This window comes from Pteropus medius, unplaced genomic scaffold, assembly GCF_902729225.1.
Source record: "Pteropus medius unplaced genomic scaffold, Ma_sr-lr_union100, whole genome shotgun sequence".
NCBI classification, from domain to species: Eukaryota; Metazoa; Chordata; class Mammalia; order Chiroptera; family Pteropodidae; genus Pteropus; species Pteropus medius.
Genome location: NW_024354498.1, coordinates 3,656,604 through 3,679,019, shown reverse-complemented (window position 1 = coordinate 3,679,019; position 22,416 = coordinate 3,656,604). Strand labels below are relative to the sequence as shown.

General features: G+C 41.0%; 1 protein-coding gene across 5 annotated transcripts in view; it reads right to left on the bottom strand.

Moving 5' to 3' along the window:
• Positions 1 to 22,416, bottom strand: part of SH3KBP1 (SH3 domain containing kinase binding protein 1) — a 313,545-nt gene that overhangs the window by 54,796 nt on the left and 236,333 nt on the right. For all 5 annotated transcript variants that reach the window (XM_039852304.1, XM_039852302.1, XM_039852303.1 and 2 more), the window contains 2 exons: positions 10,883 to 10,990; positions 1,389 to 1,440 (listed from right to left, as the gene is read on the bottom strand). In XM_039852304.1, the coding sequence (XP_039708238.1) occupies positions 1,389 to 1,440; positions 10,883 to 10,990 (160 nt within the window). The remainder of the gene's footprint in view (positions 1 to 1,388; positions 1,441 to 10,882; positions 10,991 to 22,416) is intronic.

Genomic DNA, 22,416 nt, shown 5'->3' with positions numbered 1-22,416 from the left:
TGGTAAACTGTTTTAAAAGAATAGTAATTTGCCTATCATGCTACAATCTAGTCTCCTTAAGATAATGAACTCCAGTATCATTCCTAGGAAGAATTAACAATTCTACTACCATGAAGAATCCAATCTCAGTTACATTCTAGGCTACGTGAGCCTTGGGCCACTCATCAACTTGGTCTCTCATCTGTTACCAAGGCCTCTAGGGAAAAGGGTCTTCAGAGAAAAGCAAATCAATAGCCTGCTTTAATTTCAATACAATAAAATATTCATCCATCCAGAACCACTAGGTGGCAAAATTAAACTGCTTAATGCAAACGAAGATGGGGGTGGAACAGAGATGTAATTAATACCCCATTTCTTAATCTCCGTAATTCTCAACTATGTTGAAGGGAATGGGAATAGAATTTGGGGTCAAGCTGATTTCTTCCCCAAATCGATGGGTCAAAAGAACTTTTAAAATATCACTCCTAATAAGTCTATGAATAAATCAATCTGGAATTGTATTCATACTCTAAATGCTACAGAAATATCATAATTATGAGTGTGTAGAACTAAAAAATACCCCCACTCTTCTGTTTTAGTTAATTTTTAAAAATGCCTCTTAGCTAGTTATTCATGGAGGAATTTCTCCCCATAAATTAGTTTTTAACAATTATAAAGAGGAGATCTATTGGGAAATATGAATTACCATCTTTATGTATGAGAATCCAGTGTGTAACAAGTTACTAAATGTCCAACATCAAGTTGTCCTATATTATTCAACCTTAATATCTGAACTACACAGAAAAGGTGACTTAGACTCTTTTCAAGATTAAAACAGAATCATGAAGAAAAGCATTTATTGCTGGAAAAACTTTTTTTTGTTGTTAGAGGTAAGTGAAGTAAGTATAAATTTTGGTTAACCACACAGAACGGACATTTAAAATTCAGCACCACTATACATGCATGGTGACACTATGAGCTGTGGGAAGTGATCCTCTCCAAGCTGGCCCTCAATCAGGCAGGCATAGGAGAAGGAGGGCAATTAGGTTCTTCTTTCCTCAAAAGTGGTTTTTTAGAAAAATAAAAACAAAGCAGACAAAACTGGTTTATTCCAAAGCCAAGTCTTTCTGGTCATTCTCTTTGAGACTAGTTTTTGTTGTTGTTTGTTGTTTTTGTTTTTTTGTTTTGTTTTGTTTTTTGCTGTATCAGGAATATATTTTAATGACATATTTACTTTTTAGGAAAAACAACAGTCATTTAAAATCTGCTTGTTGAGAGACCAAATCATTACTTCCCAGTATGGCAGTCTGTGGCATATGAATCTAAGAATCTTGAGCTCTACCAAGGATGCTGTAAATAAACACAGAGAAAGATGCACATTGTATTGACAGAACTGAAAGATACATTACCTGCCCCTTGCTTGATGACAGGAGCGGATGGAGGAGGTGGCTTCTTGGGTCTCTGAAAAATTAATGAAAATGATTCCACATGAGACTGTTGGCAAGCCTGACCTCTCACATAAGGACCACAGACAGTGTTTTCTAGATGTAGTCTGGACAGTCCAGAAAAGCTCTCTCCAAAAAAAATTGAGCATTCCTCTCTCTAGGGATGTCAGGTTTTGGCACCTTTAAACAAACACTAAAATAAATTCAGTCTACAAAACAAAACTCTGATGGACAAATGAAATACCATTTCCCCCTTTCTAAATTCGTAACAGCCTTCTGGAAAAGCTGGGCTCAGCAAAAATGGCCTGAAACCAGCAAGCACAATGGTACTCCTACGCTGAAACCACATTTGCAATTAAGATTTAATCTGCTGAATAACCAGGCGATTCAGAAAGTCACTGGGGTGGCTTTAAATCAGATCTGCTCTGAATGTGAGACCTTCAACAAAACGCAGGCCAGGGGCTGCTGCGACACGGTAGGGTTCTAAGCCTTCTGACCCTTTCCCTCCCAAAGCTGGCAGGCCATTTGTGAGGCCCCCCACCCCAGACCACTGTGCCCTGGAAAGTGGAATAGAGTTTCTTTGCCTATCAGCCACTATTTGTTTTACTCTCACATCCTATCACTCCTGTAGGTGACAGAGGCAGGAATGTAATCAATGGCATTCACCCCTGAACCGGTTCTAGGGTATCTCCTTGCTCACCAAGATTGACTATAGGAGAGAGGCAGTGAGGCTGAGCTTGGCAAGTATTCAGGGGCTGAGAATCCAGCCAGGGCACAATTCTTGGACACCATTCTTAGACAGGGGAGAAGGGAGGCCAAAGGCGAGGAAAGAACCATCTCAGTATCAAAATCATTGAGGAAAGATGGAAATGGGAAGGTGTGAACTTGGGATCCATGTCACTGCTGACAGTTCTCCCGACCCTCTCTAGGCATGATATACTTGTGATTTTAAAAAAGCTCACAGACTTTCTTCTGTGCTCTGAAAATGCACTCCTGCAACATTACCGCAGGGACCAGCAAAAGCACCTGCCCATCCTCAGCTGGACCCACCAGTGCCTGATATAATACCAGGACACAGGAAGAAATGGTTTTAAGTAATACCTAGAGAATATGAGACCCACAAGGAATTTTCTCAGGGGGTATCACAGCACATAGGCTCTGGATTCAATGACACTTCAGCTCTGCTCTTTACTAGCTGGGTGATTTGGCCAAGTTACCCCAGAGTAGGCAGTTAGCATAGTGGGTAAGAGGTGGGGCTTCAGAATCTCACTGTCACTACAAATGCTGGCTCTTTCGATTATTAGTATGGACACCGGGCAAGTGACCTCACCTAGCTGAACGTCCTCATCTATAAAATGGCAATAATATTAGCTCCCTCTTAGGAAGAGGCAGTTTCACAAGCAGAGGGAGTCGGTAAGCACTGCATTGTTTAATCCTTGTGACAACTCTATAGCGATATTATTATGCCCATTTTACAGATGAAATAATTGAGGCTTGGAGAGATTAAGTAATTTCTTCAAGTCACCAGGCTATTAAATGGAGCGGGAGACTGGGAGTCCAGCCTAGGGCTGCCTGACCCAAAGGGTGCTCTTTCCCCTGTCAAGGGTCCATCCCGCCAGAGAGCATCCACAACCATCATGTAGCCATAAATCACAACACAGGGAACTCTACTATGTTAAAGTTGGAAAAAAAGTGGGTATCAAGTTACAGCTATAGTATAAGCTTAACTATGTTACACTATGTACAGAAAAAGACTGGAAAGCAAAAAATTTATAGTGGTGGTTTCCAGGATTATGAGTGCATATGTGTGTGTCTCCTTCTTAATATTTTTCTGTCTTGCGTATATGTGTACAAACTTTATTATGAAAAACAAAGACCCTCACGGGTCGCCTCTCCTTGCATACAGGCCCTACGCCAAAGGCTCTGTTTCCTGCTCACAGATCTTGCACTACTCCTTCCCTTTTTGCCAGCCCCTTCTAGATCTCCACCCAGACTCCTTCCTTTTTCTTCCTCCCTTCTCTCTGTATAAATTAGATTGGGGACAGATGTGTGTTTACCTAATGACGTTATCATTGAAACTCTGCCAACTAACCTTCCTTTACCTCAGGATCTGAGTAATTTCTTATTCACGAAACTGGTAACGCCCTGTAGCCTAATTCTTCCCAGCCAAGCCCCAGCAATGCCTACCCCACAGACGTCTCCCTCACCCTCTGCTGGTTTGAACCAATTTCGCATGAGCCTCCTCTTGCTGAGGCCATTCCTCTAGTGACCTTGCCTCAAACCAGGGCCCCAGATAAAGAAAAGGCAATTACAAGTCATTATATTTTCCAAGATTACTGTGCAAAAAAAAAAAAAAAACCCCTCAGTGTTGTTAGGTTTGATATGTATCAGACATATGAAATATGACAGGGCAGAGCAGAAGGGTACCCAGAGAGAGATGACAGGAAGTGTGCTAACAGACAACCTGTGAAAACTGTGGTCATGGCAGGTGTGTGCTTGAATATGGCAGAGGAAGGAGGCAGAGGTGTGAGGCTTCGTTTGAAGCCTGGCAGTTGCGGAGGCAGGTGGGGCAGCTTTGAAAGGAAGAAACAGTTTGTGAGCTGTCTGTCTTGCATCTACGACGTTGATCAATGCTGGCCAGGGGCCCGATTTGCTTATATAAGCCGAGTAGGTTCACAGGTTGTCCTTTTTTGTTTCATTGACTGACTTTGCTCTGATTTCATCAAAATTAGCCTTCCTGCCTCCTTAGATGAAAAATGACACATTTTCAAGTAAGTTGTCTTTTAAGGTAATTCTAAACAAAAATCAGGGCCAAGGTTTCATGTAGTTTTAGACCGCCCCCCTCCCAAATGATTAATAAAGAATTGTACAAGAACCTACAAAGATTTTTTTTTCCTCTTAATGCAATGAGAAGACAGGGCAGTGGGAGCCGAAAGGTAGACTGGGTAAATCTGTAGCAAAATGCGACAGTCAAAAATTGATCACAGGGGTTCACAATTCTCAAATAAAATGACATACATCAGCACCTCAGTTGATTTTCCTCAAAATCTCCAATTGTGATGAAATAAAGGAAATGGGACTCTGGGGACCTCCAGGGTAGCAGTAAGTCAACATTTTCCTTGTGGCATTTACCTGCATTAACTAGCTCCTGTAGATGCACAGACAGAACCATGCGAGTATTTTAAGTTGTGAATTTTTAGAGGTACTTGTTCTATTTATTCTCGTTATCTCTCCCTTCGTGCTGAAAGTAAAACACTGCAGCTTCAAACCCAGGTGGCTTCGGCCTGCTCAATTTGCAAGTAGATGCTAGAAAGAGAGGACCTTAGAGCCATGCTGAGGCCTAGAAGGGTCGGTTAACAGCTAGGTGGCAGCCAAAGTGGGCCCAGAACTCACATCTCTCAATGTCTAGACTGTGGTAATTTATTAAAAAAGAGCCAACATGAAAATGTTCATAACGAAATCAATGAGCCAACATTTTCTGATTCTGGGAGAGCAGAATGCATTTCATGGTCTTCACATTTGCAGGGCACATTGGCCTGTGTGCACGTGCAGGCACATCTGCCCGTGTTTAGAGTCACTAGCTTGAACAGAGAAGCAAACACCATCCTTCAAAGGATATAATAACCAGATTTGACTTCTTACCATTATTACCAGGAAGGAAATAGATCTGAATATTCTGGAGTAAAGACATCAGCAAGGCAAGTTTTCCTGCCTGCTGTGGGATTTCAGAATTGACTCTGCCCTTTGTTTGGCAAGTCTGGCCAGTCCCAAGTGAAAGAGTCTGTCATCTGGCTTAACTGTCCTCCCTGGCAGGAACTTCCTTTCACCACTTGGCCTCTTGAGCCAGCGTTCTGGCCCCAGACATGTGGTTTGGTGCAAATAACCAAAGGAGTGGACCCCTGATGGCTGAGTACCTTTTAGGAAGGCTTTGTTGGAGGAATACAATAAGGTCCTGGAAGCAGATGTGAGCTTGATTTTGGCCCTCAGAACTCTTCCACCACGTAAGGATATAGTGAGAGGATGGCCAGGAAGTGGATTCGCCAGATGCCAAATCTGCTGGCACCTTGATCTTGGACTTCCCAGCTTGCAGACTGTGAGAAATACATTTCTGTTGTTTATAAGCCACCCAGTCTATGGGATTCTGTTACAGCAGCCTGAATGGACTGACATACGCTATTAGTCTCCATGAAGGGGAGGCTCGGGGCATGGGCTCTGCCTTCAAGGAGATTACAGTTCAGATGGAGTGATGAGAAATAATAGCTAAGAGTATAGTGAATGAGGTGCTCAACTGGGAGAGTATAGGCTGTAACTACGAACAGAGAAGAGAGGAGTGCCATCCAGGCCACTTCAGGGATGCTCAGTTAGGGCTCCGGCATTAGGCCACATACTTGGGCAACTTTAATGCCTCGACAATCCCCATCTCTGCACATGAGACTACCCAGAAAACTAAATGTGCAGACAAAGAATATCATAGGTGAATTTTTTTCATTATGCTACTTATTAGAAGCACATATTTGTTTCTTTTTGGAAGACTCAAAACAGGGAAATAATTTATTGGGCACCTTTAGAAATTAGAAAGAACAGTGGTTCTCAAAAGACATGACTAACAAAGAAAATTTTGACGGAAAGGAGTTTTACAAACTGGCTTGTCAGGTGATGAGGACTAAGGTAAAGGGCCTCCTAAGAACTTGGAAGCGAGAATGTAGTCAGAGTTAAACCAGCAAAATTCACCTATGGTGGATTAGCCTTTGTAGGAATCAAGGAAGAGACTGCTTTTCCTATAAAAGTTGGAACCTGAAAAAACCCTGGACCTAGAAAGATCTTAAGAGTTGCAGTTAAGTGGAATGATCTTAAGGTTGGCGCTCAACTGCAATCGAGATCATGGGGCATCTACTTGATTGTACCACAATGTATCTATCTGAAGATCAATAATGAACAGGAAAGGTCTGGTTAGCCATGAAAACAGAAAAATGGAGAGTTGCTGAGGCCAACGGTGTAGTTCCCTTGCAAGCATCATCTGGGCTTAGCTGAATTCAACACAGAGTTCCTTTAGCAAACCTTTCCCTCTGGTGCTGGAGGGGGACTCAAGCTATACCTGTGAGGCCCTTCATGAAAACAACCAGCTCCTTTTGTTTCCATTCCTTGCTCTCCCAGAAAGCACCAAATAAATGTGATTTCCTGTAGCATCTGATTTCTAAGGAATCAAGTCCACAGGGAACAAATGCCCAAGACAGGCCAAGCCATGCATTCCAGACAGGCTGATGTTTCAGTTCCTATTGCAGTTTGTAAGCTGGCAGCCTGCTCTCCGGTAAGTCTCTGTGAGTTGGCAAAGATGAGCCTGCATTACGGTCACGCTAATCTTTAGAAATCTTTGAGGGCGGGTTTTTGTGTTCCTGGAGCTAAGTGGCAGACCCTCCACTATGGAGCATTCACTAAGGAAACACCTATGGGAACTTGGGCAATGCCCCAATTCGTGACATGGCAAAAACCTGGAAGAGCCCTCCAAATCAATGCCTGTTAGAGCTGTAACATCTTCTGATGAATTGAAGTTTCTCGTGAAAGGACTGGAGCCTGAGACTTTCTTAAAACAAGATGCTTCAGAAACATTATCTTTCCGAAAGCTCATTCTAATTTTTTAGATGACAGTAAGAAGTCATTTCTGCTGCTCTTGAGAGTCCACGTTTATATTTCCCCTCAGTAATAATGACAGAGTACGCGCACTGCTTCATTAGAGCTCACAGAATATTTAATCTTTCCATTCTGACATTCCATGTTACTGTCAAGCCTCAAAATAAACAGACATTCAATTTAGGTTCTCTGGTAAATAGCTTACATAATCTCTCTAAAAATGCACCAAGAGACCAACAGGTGCTATCTCGGAATATCTTGAGGAAAAGCCCCAAAGCGTTTGTCACCCTGGTGAGAGAGAATCTGCTGAGCACTCTCTGAAAGGAAGACCACCAGGAATTCCAACAGGCCCTGTGGTAACCACCTGAATCTACACCAGGCAGAAAAATGTACCAGCCATGGGAATGCTTCAGTAATGCCTACTGACTCAAGAGGTCTGCTGTTGCACAAATGCTGTTTGCTGCTTCCCACCCTAATCGTTACAGATCATAGTCTTCTCTGGGTGAATGACTGCAACCCTAGACACTGGCAAGACAAGATGACATCTGCTGAAACCAATGGCAGAATAATGTTTCAGACTCTGTCATTCACGTAGTGCCGTTGTGTTAATGATTCTAATCATCTTTACACAGTCAACTCAGCAAACAGCAGCCCCATCTCCATCACCGACTCACTGATACTCTGGGTGCAGCAATAAAGGTTGTTATAACAACCAATGCAAAGCTGGTTGGCTGGTTTTATAGGCCAGAAAGGATGAAAAAGGATGTAATACTTTGAATTTTCTAAAAGCTAAATGTCACATTATACAATCACTTCTCAACTGCAAGTATTACTTTATCTGACAGGTATGGCTATTGTTTCTCTAAAAATTGAGTTTTCTGCTTCTTAGAGACAAGGCTAGGAGATGTTGGCTGCTTGTCTTGGGTTGGAGAAATGCCCATGGGGCCCCAAAAAGGGTGCATGCCTCAACGAGCAAGCTAAGAGGAGTCCACTCATCACTGACAACTTCACTCTTTCAATGGACATCTTCCTGTAATACCTCATGTAACTAAGCAGAGCCTCTAGAAAAGTATGCCATGGAGCCTCTCTCACCTCAGTGAATTTATTACCCCACTAAAATGTGACCGAGAACTAGAAGGCAGGGTGTCACCATGTAGGTAACCAAAGGCTTTGCCCATTTGTTAAAAGAATGATCCAGACTTTACCTTAGCCTCCAAGAATCACACTACCTCAATCAGAATGAAGAAGGTAGCATATGTCTAGTAGGACAGTATGCTTGCCAATTCTTTGGCCAAATGGAGAAGAGTCACCTTGGTCTCGGTGTCCAAATGCTTCAGGATGTGACCACCTTTAACAGGCTCACAAAGACTAATGAGAATGGTCAAATGGGCAGTCTGGTTGGCCCCCTTGCCTCCACTCTGTGGGAGAGCCCCACCCTCAATGTTTTTTTGGAAAGGTCTGGCAGGTCTCTACAGCCTTAAAGAGCAGACCTGCTACTCAACTCTAAGCACATAAAGGCAGTAAACCTTGTACACTCTTCACTTCCCATGAACCAGCACGGTGGCCAGTCCAGAGAAGGGACCCAATAAATACAGAATGAATAAATGAATGAATGAATATAAAACATAATTGTTGGAGAGCAGATCTTGAAAAAATATGAGAAATAACATGGTTAGGCCACTCTGTACTCATTTGTCTCTACAAATATATTTTATAAAGCACTAATTTCTTTATCAAAGTTCTTAGATTCATTTGGATTCCCAAGGAAGCTCACCAAGATACCAAGATAACTCTGTGCTGACTTGACCAGCTGAAGAAAAAAAGAACCAGGGTCAGATTACCATCATCACTGCACAGTTTTAGCTGGAGCCTTCCCACACTCATAGTAATAGTAATTACTAAAAGAGTGGAACAGTTAACATGTATGGGGCATTTAGAAAGTACCAGGCGCTGTGCTAAGGAATTCATATACATCACCTCAGTTCATCTTCTCAAGGTAGGTACAATTATTCTCATACTGTTTTAGGTGAGAATACTGAGGCTTAGAGACATTCTGTGAGTTGGCCTTGAACTGTACAAGTAAGTGATAGAGCCAGAATTTGTGCTCAAGGCTATCAGATGCCACAGCCTAGAGTTGCAACCATTACAACTCTATAAATGTTTGTAAAACTCCATTCTTGTGTTTTATTATTTCAAAAACATTTACTATCTAGTTTTTACTAAGTATTAGCATCTGTTTTTGTCAGGATAGATTCTGTCAACTGATAACCCACTACTGCAATCAAGCATCATCAGTAAAAACAGCTCAAATGATTTTGCTTCATGGAAAATGTATTTATTAAATGGTAAGCTCTTCTCTGTTCTATGAATTTATTCCCCTCCTAAATGAGTGGGAACTGGAAAGTAGGGTTGTCATCACTTAGACGGATATCTGCTTTTATACTGGCACTTTCGATACTAATGCACAAACAGATCACCTGAGGGTTTTGTTAATATGCAGGTTCCGATGCACCAGGTCTGGGGACTGAGCATTTCTAACAAGCTCCAGGTCATGCTAATAAAGTGTGGTCCACTGACCAGCCATAAGTATCAAGAATCTAGAAACCACTAGGAAGCAGAATCCGGATTCTCTGAACCCCAAATTCGGCTCCAAGAGAGATTAACAGGTGTGTGGAACAGAACATCCTTCAGCTAAACAGTATAAGAAAGTAAGCTATTGAAGAGCCTAAAAGGTGTGGCTCTAGGCTTCACACCATCTAACAATCTATGGGGCATAACTGTGGTGGGCACCAACACCAGCTAGCTTCTTAAACAATTACAGCCATTTATCTAAGCAGCACAGACATCATCAATACTGTTTAGTATTGGCAACCAACCCTCCAATATTATAGCTATCCTTCTTGAATCTCTGCTCCATGGGAATGGTGATGGGTCAAGGTCAGGTTCCTGGCCCAGTAACAGAGCCCACAAGGGCATTAAGAGGGCCCAGGCTGGGAAAGGCAGGCAGAAGTCACGTGAAAGCCTGAGCAAAGAGACCTGGGTTGCAGAATAGAATGGACAGGACCAAATCACTGCACCTTTATAATGTAAAGTGCTTCTAACTTTTCAAAATTTCTTGTTATGTCATTGGCAGAGAAACAATATACCTAGAGTGAGGTAAACAAAGATGGACTGGCTCATTTAAATGATGGCATCATAAAATGGGTTCCCACAAAGAAAGAGAGAACATAGATGAGAGGTGTATATATATATATATATATATATATATATATATATATATATATATATATATATATATATATGTATGGACATGTGTGTATACACATCCATGTATGTGTACACACATTATAAGGAGATTAGCAGGCCTCCCTCTGCATTCTCAGCTTCACAATGTGCTTTTCAGCCACTTCCACAATATTGGCCACTTTACCAGCCCTAAGGATGTGCTACACGGGATGCAGGCAGTCCATTTACCAAATGGAGCAGCCAAGGGTTCCTGCCATTTATTTGACTGCTTAAATGTGCAGGTACTGCACCAAGCGCTTTACATATATTATCTTGTTTATTCATGCAACAACCGTACAATAAGGATCACTGTTGCCAGTTGACAGATGAGGAAACTGAGGCTTGTAGAAGTTAATGAACTTGTTCGTAGTCACACACTGGGGTATAAGGTGGCTGAGGGCTCAGAACCTGGGTCCATCAAACTAAAATGCCAGTGCCCTTCACCATTACACCAAACTTACCCCATGTCACATCCCAAGCCCCATCAGGGAAGCCACAATTCTGACAGCATGTGCAGCACTGAGATCAAGGCCATAAACACTTACATTCACCTCCCTTTCAAATTCCGATGGAAGTAACTTCACGAAGTTATCAGGGAACACTCCTCGTCTGCCATTGAGCTCTCCTTCCCACCAGCCTTTGTCAATGCAGTCCTAGGAAACAGGAGAGCGGGGAGTGAGAAATGGGCAAGCACCCTCCAGAGGTCTGACATCCCTTTTAGAAAGAATGGAGGCCCTTTCCTTCAGGCCGCTATCAATGCAACAATGGTTACTAAGATGAAGTCAGCACAAACCCCAAAGTCAGATGGCAGAACAAAAGCTTAAGTGTGCTAGGGCTGCTGGCTGGGACTCAAAACCCAGTGCTGCTTTTAGATGCCCTGAATCCAAAAGATCTTTTTCTTTTCTTTAAAGATGAGAATATATGTATTTTCTTCATTTTAATTTTGCTGAAATGAAATTATTTTATCAACTGAAAATGTGGTTTAGAAAATATCACATGCACAAACGTCCTTTTCGATTACTTGTCACAAAGCTTGTGGAAATTAAAAAGGGCTTTCTGACTGTCAGCCAAGCATAAGAAAAATCACACTTTATGCAAGCTCATTAATGCACCGTTCTCCTTCACCTTCTCCTTTCAATGTTGATGGACACAGTTGTCATCACGAAAAGCCCTTCTCCCACCTTACAGAACTCAATGTTTGCTTACTAAATGAATGAATAAACCTATTCTTTCTTCCAGATCAAACCTGCTTCCCTTTGAATGATGCCTATTCTGTTAATTCACTCATCAAATGTTTACTGAGTGCCTACTCTGTGCCAGGTGCTAGGGAGAGAGCAAGAGCTGGCCTCTGCCAAGCTTCCATCCTGAGCCTACTGGCTTCATGGTTCTCCTTATGCCACAAAGCCACTTCTCTTTTTCCTCATATCCAATTGGTTGGAAGTCTGATTTATTCTAGTTTTAGAACCTATCTTGCATTTGTCCTCTAGGTCCAATTCCACTTCTGCTACCCCAATCCAAGGCTCACCTGGTCTGCTGTAAACCTCCTTGCTTGGGCACTTCTTCCTGCCCAATGTATGTACAATATACACACCACTGTTAAATATGTATTCTTGAGTAAAAATCTGATTCTCAGACTGTGATCAACAACTTCCGGCTAACATGCAAAATGAGCAAAGGCTTTCCAATCCCCAACCTCCCAAAAACCTAGGAACACAGAGGACTTTTAAAGTTACATCTGAAGCAGGAACTATTCAAGAAAGTGAGGAGATGATGTTCAGAGTCCACGGAGAGACCTACTCAAGGTCCACTACAATACCACAGGGATAGACAAGGGGCCAGGAAGGCTCAAGCAGCAGATATGCAACTGGCCTAGGGCCTGGCTGGAGGCTCGTGGAGGGCCGTGGTTTATGTAACTCACTTGTGCCTTGCTAGACCATGCATTCCAGCAGGGTGAGGAACACATCTGTCTTTTCAGTATTATAACCCCAGCCCACTGCACAATGCCCAATATAACCAATATTTGTGGAATCAATGAAGACTCTTTCTAGCCCTGAGTTCTGTGATTTCCTGCAGTCTAATGGTTGGATTACTGCTGGAAAAGACTGCCTATACCTACCTTAACTCATGATGCTTCTACATAAGTTAACATAAGGCCCGCCACAGGCGAGAAGTGATCACCACCATCCCCCGACCCCAGTGCTATCTGTCACAAGGATAAATTGATCCTTCAGAACAGAATGTGGGTTTTAGAAATGGGTCCTTAATTACAGTACAGACTGTAAATTCTAGTCCCAACCAACCCCATAAAACAGAGACAGTTGAAGCGATCAAGTCCAGATTTGCCCAGAACAATGAAAAGACTTCTAACATGAGAGAATGCTTATTTTTCTTGGGATATGACAATGAGAAGTCCAGGTGAATATTCTGGTCCTGATCATGTCACACCCATTAAGCAATCTAGCATCAGTCCCCAAAGAAAGGATTCACTAACAGGGGTGGTGGTGGTAGGATGTGATGGCTTCTGAGGTTCTTCCAGTCCTGAGATGTTATGTCATCGATGATACCTGGAAAATTTATGAATGGGATAGGGGGTGGAATTTCTTTACTCTTAATCCTTAGAAATTAAGTCGTTTCCATCTAGAAGACTCTCCTTCTGAGGAAATGCCTCAGAATGCCATTTTTTCTTCCTCTTTTTCTGGACCAGTCCTTTTCATCTTCAAAACCCAACCTGAAACTCACCTTTAGGAAGGTGACTGCGATGAACGCGTTATCTTTTCTCTAACATGCACGACTGTGTTAATTTGTACTTCACAATATTCAATTCAAAAAACATCTATTAAATGCAAAAATATATTTAAGTTCCTTCTGTAGGCATTGAACATTAAACATGCAGAGAACATAATCCCTAACTCTAGGGAAATTAGAGACTTACGTGAAAGAGAGACACAGAATATTATATAACAGAGGTCCCCAACCCCTGGGCTGTGGACCAGTAGCAGTCTGTGGCCTGTTAGGAACTGGGCCGTACAGCAGCGGGCAGGTGGGCTGGCAAGACAGTGAAGCTTCATCTGTATTTGCAGCCGCTCCCCAGCGCTAGCATCACCGCCTCAGCTCCACCTCAGATCATCACACATTAGATTCTCATAGGAGCACCAGTCCCTGGTGCCAAAAAGGTTGAGGACCACTGTTATACAAGGTCCTTTTTGGTAATGGGTATCAACCAAGAGTTATGGTAGCAAAGAAAAGAGAACCATTATTGGCTTTTCAAATAATCTTAAATGCTTTCATGTATGAAAGAAAGGTTTGCTTATGTGAGTACTGGACTTCCTTACATTCATTTCAGATAATGTGATCAAGATTTATATCCACAAAAGGCACCAAATATTTTTTAGTGCTACGTTTCTTTTAAAAGGCTTTCTTTCGGACTTTCTAAATGATGCAAACTTATGTTTTGCTTTAGCCCTATACAAGCAGTAACCCGAGAACCACTATAATGAAGCCTTTGCTTCAGATGTGAGAAAAACGATCATGAAAATTTTAATAAGCAGAAGCATATCCAGAATAACTTTAGAACTCATGCACGCCTACAGGGGAAAACAGTACATATGATATTATATTTATTATATCTCCCATCAGTAGTGAATGGTTTGAATGGCTCATCTATACTTCGCTTCCTAAGGAAAACACTAACAATTGCTAATTATTGCATAATTCGAGGTAGGAGAGGGAAAGCACGAAGGTCGAACATAATCTAATTGTTCTGACTAGTATAAAAACACAAGGTTCATGGATGAGATAAGCACGTTCGGAAAAGAAAACTGCTAGTGTGACTTAGAATACTATGTAAAGTGGAAAAGGGAGCCTGCTGCAGAACAGAAAACGGCCACAAGGTCGAGATGTCTGGAGTTGGACGGAGATTTACAGAGAACCAAGGCACTTCTTTCCTAGGAATAGAAGCTAATTTAGGAAAAAGAGGAACAATTTTGACAGGAAAATGAGAAGTGAAAATAAGTCCCCTTTGATAAAAGACCTAGCTTTTTGATGGCAGAGATGAATTATTCCTATGAGGGCTGTGCTTCCAGAAGTGTAAAAGAGCAGCAAATTCAATTTACTTATTAAGGACCTAAAATATGCAGGATAGGAGAGGGATTCAGGGGAAAAAAGAAAATCATCATATCCTCGTGGGACTTCCAAGCTCAGAGCCTAGTAGGAGAAGCAGATACAGTGAACTGACATGGCACAGAAACACTAGCAAGAGAGCTAGGCCAGATTTAAAAATAAATGGGACCAAGAGAAGCCAGGCAGCCTAGAAGGAGAGAATGAGGGCAAGAATCAAGGCAATGAGAAAGGTCAAGGACAAGGTCACCGAGTGTGAAGAAAGGGAAGACAAAGAGAGGGCAGCTGGAGTCATGAAAGAGAATTTTGCAGAATTGTGCTTAGTGTCAAGGCGGTACTTGGCTCCCAGGAGGTTCCCAATTAATGTCTACCGAACAATGATATGAGGGAAGATGGCATCCGTGAGTGACAGGGGCAGAATTGTAGGGGCAAGTGGTCAATGACTTGTGAGGTCAGAATCACAGTGGACGTGGATGTCCCCAAGAAGGTTGGCAGGAGTTGGGTGAACCCAAGACAATGAGGCAATAGCTGACCACTGAGGAGAGAGGCAGTGTGGCTAAAATGCTGTAAGATTTTATGGTGACCATATAATTTATTTCCAAACCTGGGACACTATTAATAATTACACCAAGACCACAGGCATAATCTAAGACGATGGTTCCCTGAGTAGATTTTGAGATTCCAATAAGGATGAGGAAAGAGTGGTGTAGGCAGGTGAGGGGATGGTCTCTGAAAGAGGCAGGCGTTTGAAGTAGAAAAGAGTAAAAGATCAGCATGTAAATGAAAGCTTCAAGAACAACGATTCGAAACAAGGTCTACTGGCACAAAAGAAGGAGAAAATAGACCCGGACTCTTACCGAGAATCAAGAGTATGGAAGAATTATATTTCTGACATAGAATGGTCACTCTTTCAAAATCAAGTCCTCGAACTTGCCAAAATAATTTTTTTCGGCCTCATCACCAGGCAGATATTAGAGTAAAATATGATATTTTTCCTCATAAGACATAATGTTTTTCCTTTTAATGAATGAATCATCAGAGTCCTAGGTGTGCTATATGCCAACCTCTATGTTCTGCATTATCTTGGGTTATCCGAGATATCTCAGAGGGCAAACTTGGGCCATCTGATACTTATGTGGTCCACTAGTGATAAAAACTCCGGGTCTCAGTTTCTTGATACGCATGAAAATCTTTGCAAGGTGTAAAGAGTGACACAACTGCTGGTGGTTGTTATTGTCATTACTGTGATTGTATGGACTGGTCCCAGAGACTCTGAGGGATAATGTGGCTAAAAAACCTTCTTAATTAAGCTCACATGCATTTGTCATGTGACTCAGCACCATCCTTGGGTAAAACCCCCTGGCAGCAGTTCACACACTTGGAGGAGGGCCTAGGGGAGGGATGCCAAAGCCCCAGGGTGTGTCTGAGGAAGGAGGTCTCACCTGTCTGCTAGATCCTGCCAGAGACGCTCTGGGGAACATGGCTGAAGTGCTCTGCCACTCCACACAGCTATCTCAGCAAGGACCAGTTAAGAGCTACTCCCTGACATACAAGCTGTCAGCAGGAAGTTACCAGGGAGCCCTATATGTCTGCCTCTAGTCTAGGCACTTCAAATCTTGAGAAAAGACAAACTTGCCATCTGGCTTATAAATTGGTTAAAAGAATGAGCCACAACCTCATCTTGGGCTCCATGTTGTTAAGAGTGCAAAACAACATATTAGAGCAGTGTTTCTCCAACCTGGCTGCACATTTAGAATCACCTGAGAATGTTTAAAATCTAATGCCTGAGATATACCTATACCAATTAAATCAATGTATGGGGGGTGGGGGGTGGGACCGAAAGCAGTGCTTTTTAAAGGTCCCTAGGTCCTTCTAACGTGCAGGTTGAGAATGAATGATTTAGAGCAGTGTTTCAGTGTTTCTCAAACTTTAATGTGAAATGCTATCCACCACTTGGGGAGCTTGTGAAAATGCCAGTTTGGATTTAATGGGTCTCGGGCAGTCTGAGATTCAGCATTTCTAACAGGTTCCTAGGTGATGTCAATGCTGCTGGTCCATAGACCACATTTTGAGTAGCATGGTTCTCAAAAATGGTAAACTCCTTGAAAACAGGATCTTATCTTTACACTTTTGTATCCATCACAGTGCCTGGCAAATAAAGATTCTGAATGTTGGCTAAACGAATGAATTGATGGAATGCCCAATCTTCCCCCAGACTATTAATCTACTACTTTCAATTTTCAAACATTAGAAATGAGGTCAAGTTAAATAAGGAAGACAGGCACAGATTAGCTATACAAGAAAGCTTCATCTGTATGATCGGGCTTCGCTGTTGATCTGTACTGAATTTATTATTTGTTCACGATCATGGTAACAACTTGAAAGTATCCTTAAAAGGCGGGCCACATTTCCTCAGACATTGTAAGTGTCTTATTTGAGTCCTAACAGGAATGTATAGCTTAGAAATGGACTTGTAGAACCAAAAAATGAAAAGATGAAAAATGGGTTCACCAGCTGGTCCAAATGAGAAAGAAAAGCACTGTACTTGGTCACTTTACTTGTGGTCAGCTCTCTTCACACTTCCTAGTATCAATTTCCCAGAAGTTATTCAGTGTGGCTGTTTTTCACAAACTTCTCTGATGACTGAGATATCATTTGAGGAGAAAGTGAGTGTTGTACAATTTCAGTGTGGCTGTTAAGTGAGCCTCTGCATGCCCTGAGGGGTGTCTCACACCCTCCAATATGGAAAGCGCTGTTTAATATTTACTAATGAATGCCTTCTGCATGGAGCTTCAAGGGGGCTGTTGAGAGAAAGCTCCATGGAAGCCAGAGCCCAGGAGCACTCAGCTCTGCCTCTGCTTGTTAACGCCTCCCCAAGAGATGCAATTATTCTGCATGGCTGGGATTTCTGCTCAGAATTTCCAGCATCCCCATAAGTCAGTTACTAAGGCAAGCTCATCGACACATAGTTTAGGAGGTAACGGGGGAAAAAGGGAACTATGGTCTATCTCAGTGTCAGAAGAAATGCCTGGAAGACCACAGTTAATGAGGGAAGTCAAGGAGACAGTACCAAGGACTAACCTACTCAAGAAAATGTCACAGTCCAAATGTCAACACCCTGGGTCATGGAGGCTTAAGCAGTCTTTCACTGTGATACTGGGAAGTTACAACCTCATAGATTCACCTTCTTGTAAAAAAAAAATCCTTATTTATTATTGGGCAATAACATACAAGATTAACTATACTAGCCTGATGTTTTCATTTTACATATTATATAACTGGTAACAAAATATTGGATGAGTAACACACAAAAAGCAGCAATCAAGCTTTCTTTTGGTCACACTAGTATTAATTGAAACATGTACGCATGTCTGGAAACAGTACAGACAGTTACTGACTTATGATAGTTTGACTTATTTTTCTACTTTACAATGGTATAAAAACAATATACATTCAGTAGAAGCCATACTTTGAATTTTGACCTTTTTTCTGGTTTACTGGTATACAGTATGGTACTCTTCTTGTGGTGTTGGGCATTGGCAGCAAACCACTACTCCCAGTCAGCCACACAATCACAAGGGCAAACAACTGATACTCTACAGTATATTCATTGTGTTAGATGATTTTGCTCAACTGTAGGCTAATGTAATTGTTCTGAGCATGGTTAAGGCAAATGAGGCTAACCTATGATTTTCTGTAGGTTAGGTGTATTAAATGTATTTTCGACTTACAATATTTTCAACTTTTGATGGGTTTATTGGGATGCAACCCTATCATAAGTCAAGAAACATTTAATATTCAGAAATGCCCTTATGCCTTTTATAAGCTACCCGTACTATACCTTGAATTCTCCTGCTTCTTCATACATCTAGTAATCTGTGATATGTTTATATGTTCTCAACAACTATGCATGCTATATTGTTGAGACTGGATTTTGTTGTCTTCCTGGCAAGAGTGTTAAGTTTTGTTATGGTGGGCAAATTACTTGCGGATCAGTTTGACCTGTCAGGGTTCGGTTTTAGGCTTTATTAGGATAGGCCCAAGGTAGTGCTATTCCTATGGCTGCCCTTTCTGGGTTCTCAGTTGCATACCAGGCAGGTTCAGCAAGGTTTTTCTACTCTGCTTGGCCAGAACTCCAGTATCTCCCATCGCTGGTGACCTCTGGGATAGCCACTCAGTTCACAGCCCATCCTACCCCAACCCCAAGACTTATTTTCTGCCAGGCCTGGTAGAGTCTTGCCCTATTGATATACAGCTTACTATTTGGACAAAGACTCAAGGACCCCTATAAACAGACTTCAGAAACTCTTTCTTTGTACAGTTCACTCCTGGGCAGTTCCCTGCCCCACAAATTCCAGCCACCTCAGCAGCCCTGAATTACAATTTGTTTTCTCTATCCAATGAGTCTTCTGTTCTCTGTTTAGGCTATATTGCCTTGTGCTACAGATTAAAAAGTGCCCCCCGGCAAAAAGCCAGGGTTGATGTGGAACTCACTTTATGCTTCTTTTCTCTCAAGGATCACATCCTTGTACTGTATATCGTCCAATGCCTAAAAACAACTGCTTTATGTATTCTGTTCAATTTTAAAGTTGTCCATAGCAGGAAAGTAAGTCTAATAACCTTTACTCCATCATGGCCTCAACCAGAAGTTATATTCTCACTTAAAAAGGTTGTTTCTTTAATTAGAATGAATTTATTTTATTCTAGGTATAATAGAACTTTAAGCTCTATCTTTAAAAGTCTGAGCTATTTCAAGGTCTAATTCCCAAAAGAAGTCCTAGAGAAAGAATTTCTGAAATGACGATACATATAAGGGTTTTTAATTATCCTGGAGTTTCCTTTGCTAGTCATATGTACCTTTTTCTAACAAGGAAGGTGAACTATTCCCTAAACAAAAGTAGTGTCATTGTTAAATATCTTTATATGGAAAAGTTAAATACATACAGTAAGTTAGTGTCACCTGATCTTTTTTAGATAATGTCACACATATAAAATAATATTTTGATGACATACTGTTGGAGGCCAAACATCGTCGAAGGCCATCAGCCCAGAGTGGAGTACCAACCGGTTGCCTAAGGCCCTTCCCATCCATCCCGGACAGATAAAGGGATAATTATCCCATACTCTTCTAACCCACTCATAGTGCATTGGTTAGGAAATGCTACAGAAGCACCTCTGAGTCCAGATGTCACTAAGAAAAATGCTGAAACCAAATCTCAGGTCCCAGAAAGAGAACAGAGCTTCCATAGGCTAGGTATGAGAGGCAGGCTGGCAGGAATCAGGAAGGCCCAAGGGGACTTTAATAGAAGAAAATCCAGAGCAGAAGCCCCAAAGGCCTCAGTGCTTACTGTTTCCCTCTTAGAAAAAAAGATGTTATCTGGAGGTTCTTCAGAGAATAGCACCCAACAAATACGGCCATACTGGCCCAAGTCCAAAGTCATCATTCATATTGGGCATCTCTTGGAGTTGTGGGACACGGCTATATAGTTTATACATAAGAATTACTTACTCATTTCATTATCTCATTTGTAGCTTAAATAATCTTAAGTCTCAGGAAATGTTTACGTGTTTGGTCTTTTTTCTAATAGCAGAATGAAAGACTTTCTACCCTATAAATCCACTTCAAAATCAGTAAGCATGAGAAAAGGAGATGTTTGCAAAGAGAGGGCCTTTCCTGTGTATTTGTAATCTAGCTTAAGCATGACCAGAGACAATAACATATGAGAGTATGTGAAGAAGTCATACACAAAATGCAAATATTTAAGGTAGCACTTTTACATTTTTTTCCATTTAAATATAATCAAGTATATGAAGTTATATAACAATATATTTTCATAGAAACGTCTCATTTTCTACTTGTTAAGTCATTTATGTTTAGATGACTACTTAATGCTAAATTTCAAGGCTATTTGTAATGCTATCTTCGACTTATGCAGAGCACATGGCTAACAGCAAAGTTTACTTCTCAAGGATATGCAGCCTACAGATGAATTTTCATTTTCATTTACATTTAGAGCACTGTATTGATTCTACATCCAAATACATGCTTTTTTCTTCTATTAGAAGGATAGTAGATATAATTAAAAAAATCATTTTGCTTCATTGACGAAGACAATGGCATTTATAAAGCATATTTTATTATGTTTTAAGAGATTTTTTTAGCTCCTGCATGAATAAGCATGGGGAGGGAGTAAGAGGTAAAGGGCGTGGACCTGATCATTATGAAGATCAAGAACACCCAAGCCAGCTGTAGCAGCTATTGGTAAATTCCTAAATTCCTACCTTCTACCCCATTCTTCACCAGACAAATCTACATTTAAATGTTTCTATTAGGAAAACTTATTTCTTGGCATAAAATTTTGTTTGGAGTCTTTTTCTCTATATTCAGCAAATTTAGCTTCTAGGACTGTACAGTGAGTGGGAAATACAATTCCCAGGTCAAATCCAGGCCCTCGGGTTGCTCAGCTGGGTCCAGGCCTGACTGGTAGAGTATGCCACCCTGGCGGAGAAGGGGCAAAGGGGCATGATGAGGGCAGGAATAGGCTCTGATATGAGAGATCCATGGTCTTGTATTACACAGGATATTCCCAGGAAGACTCAGAAAAAAAAGTTCATGCAATTTCACATCAGGCTCAGATGCCCTTGTAAGAAAAACAGACCAACCAACAACATTCTGGTAACAGTATCTTTGCAGAGCAAAAGTTTTAAATTTTGCCAAAGTTCAATTCAGCAGTATTTTCTTTCATGGATTGTGCTTTGGTGTCATGTCTAACAACTCTTTTCTCCTATATGTTTGTATGTTTTACATGTAGATCTATGGTCTACTTTGAGTTAATTTTTGCATAATGTGTTAGGTTTAGGTTAGGGTTCATTTTTGTTTGTCTATGGATGTCCAATTGTGCCAACACTATTTCTTGAAAAAAATGATCCCTTCTTTCATAAAATTTCTTTGAACTTTGGTTAAAAATCAATTGGCTGTACTTTTATGAGTCTGTTTCTAAATATTCCATTTTGGAGCCTGCAAACTATAGCCCCTCGGCCAAATGTGGCCTGCTATCTATTTCTGTATAGCCTACAAGCTAAAAATAGTTTTTACATTTTTAAATGGCTTTACAAAATCAAAAGAATAATATCTCTCAAGGAATGTGAAAATTATCCAAAATTCAAATTGGAGTGTCTATAAAGTTTTATTGGAACTCAGCCACGCTCATTCATTGATGTCCATGATTGCTTTTTGCATAGTTGCGACAGAGACTGCATGACCCATACAGCTTAAAATATTTACTCTGGCCCTTTACAGAAAAAGTTTGCCAGGCCCTGGTCTAGAATATGAGGATCCTTACATACATTCATGCAGAACCTCAGGGGCTCTCTGAATGCCACTATAAAAAAATACTGTAAGGACAGAAGCTTTAAATAGAACCTCTAAAGCCCTGAGGAAGGCAGAAAAGGAAATGCATTTAATAGCCGGCTACCCTTTCCAACTAGGATTAAAATATAAAAACCTTAAGTAAAACTATTCTTAAAAGGATGAATTTTACTGCACTATATAGTTAACTATAAAATGGGGACATTTTAAATCTAAAAGGTATTCATTTTTAATGACATTTTTCTTAAATATCTTCATGAATCATAAACTAAGAAAAAATATTTGTAATGTGAAAGATGATAGGCAATGTCTCAAATATAAGATATTTTTATAAAAATCAATTGGAAAGTGACACATGAAATTTTCAACTTGAGTAATCCTTTTAAAAATGCAAACACCTATCAGATTAGCAGAGATTAGAAAGAATAATATCCAGGGATGACAAGGATAGGGAAATATACTCTCATACGCTCCTGTGGGGAGACTAAATTGGCACGATCTTTCAGAACATCATTTAAATGCCTTTAAAAGGCACTGAGGCATTACATTTAGCAACTTATCATCAGGAAATAATAACTGCTAACAATTATACAG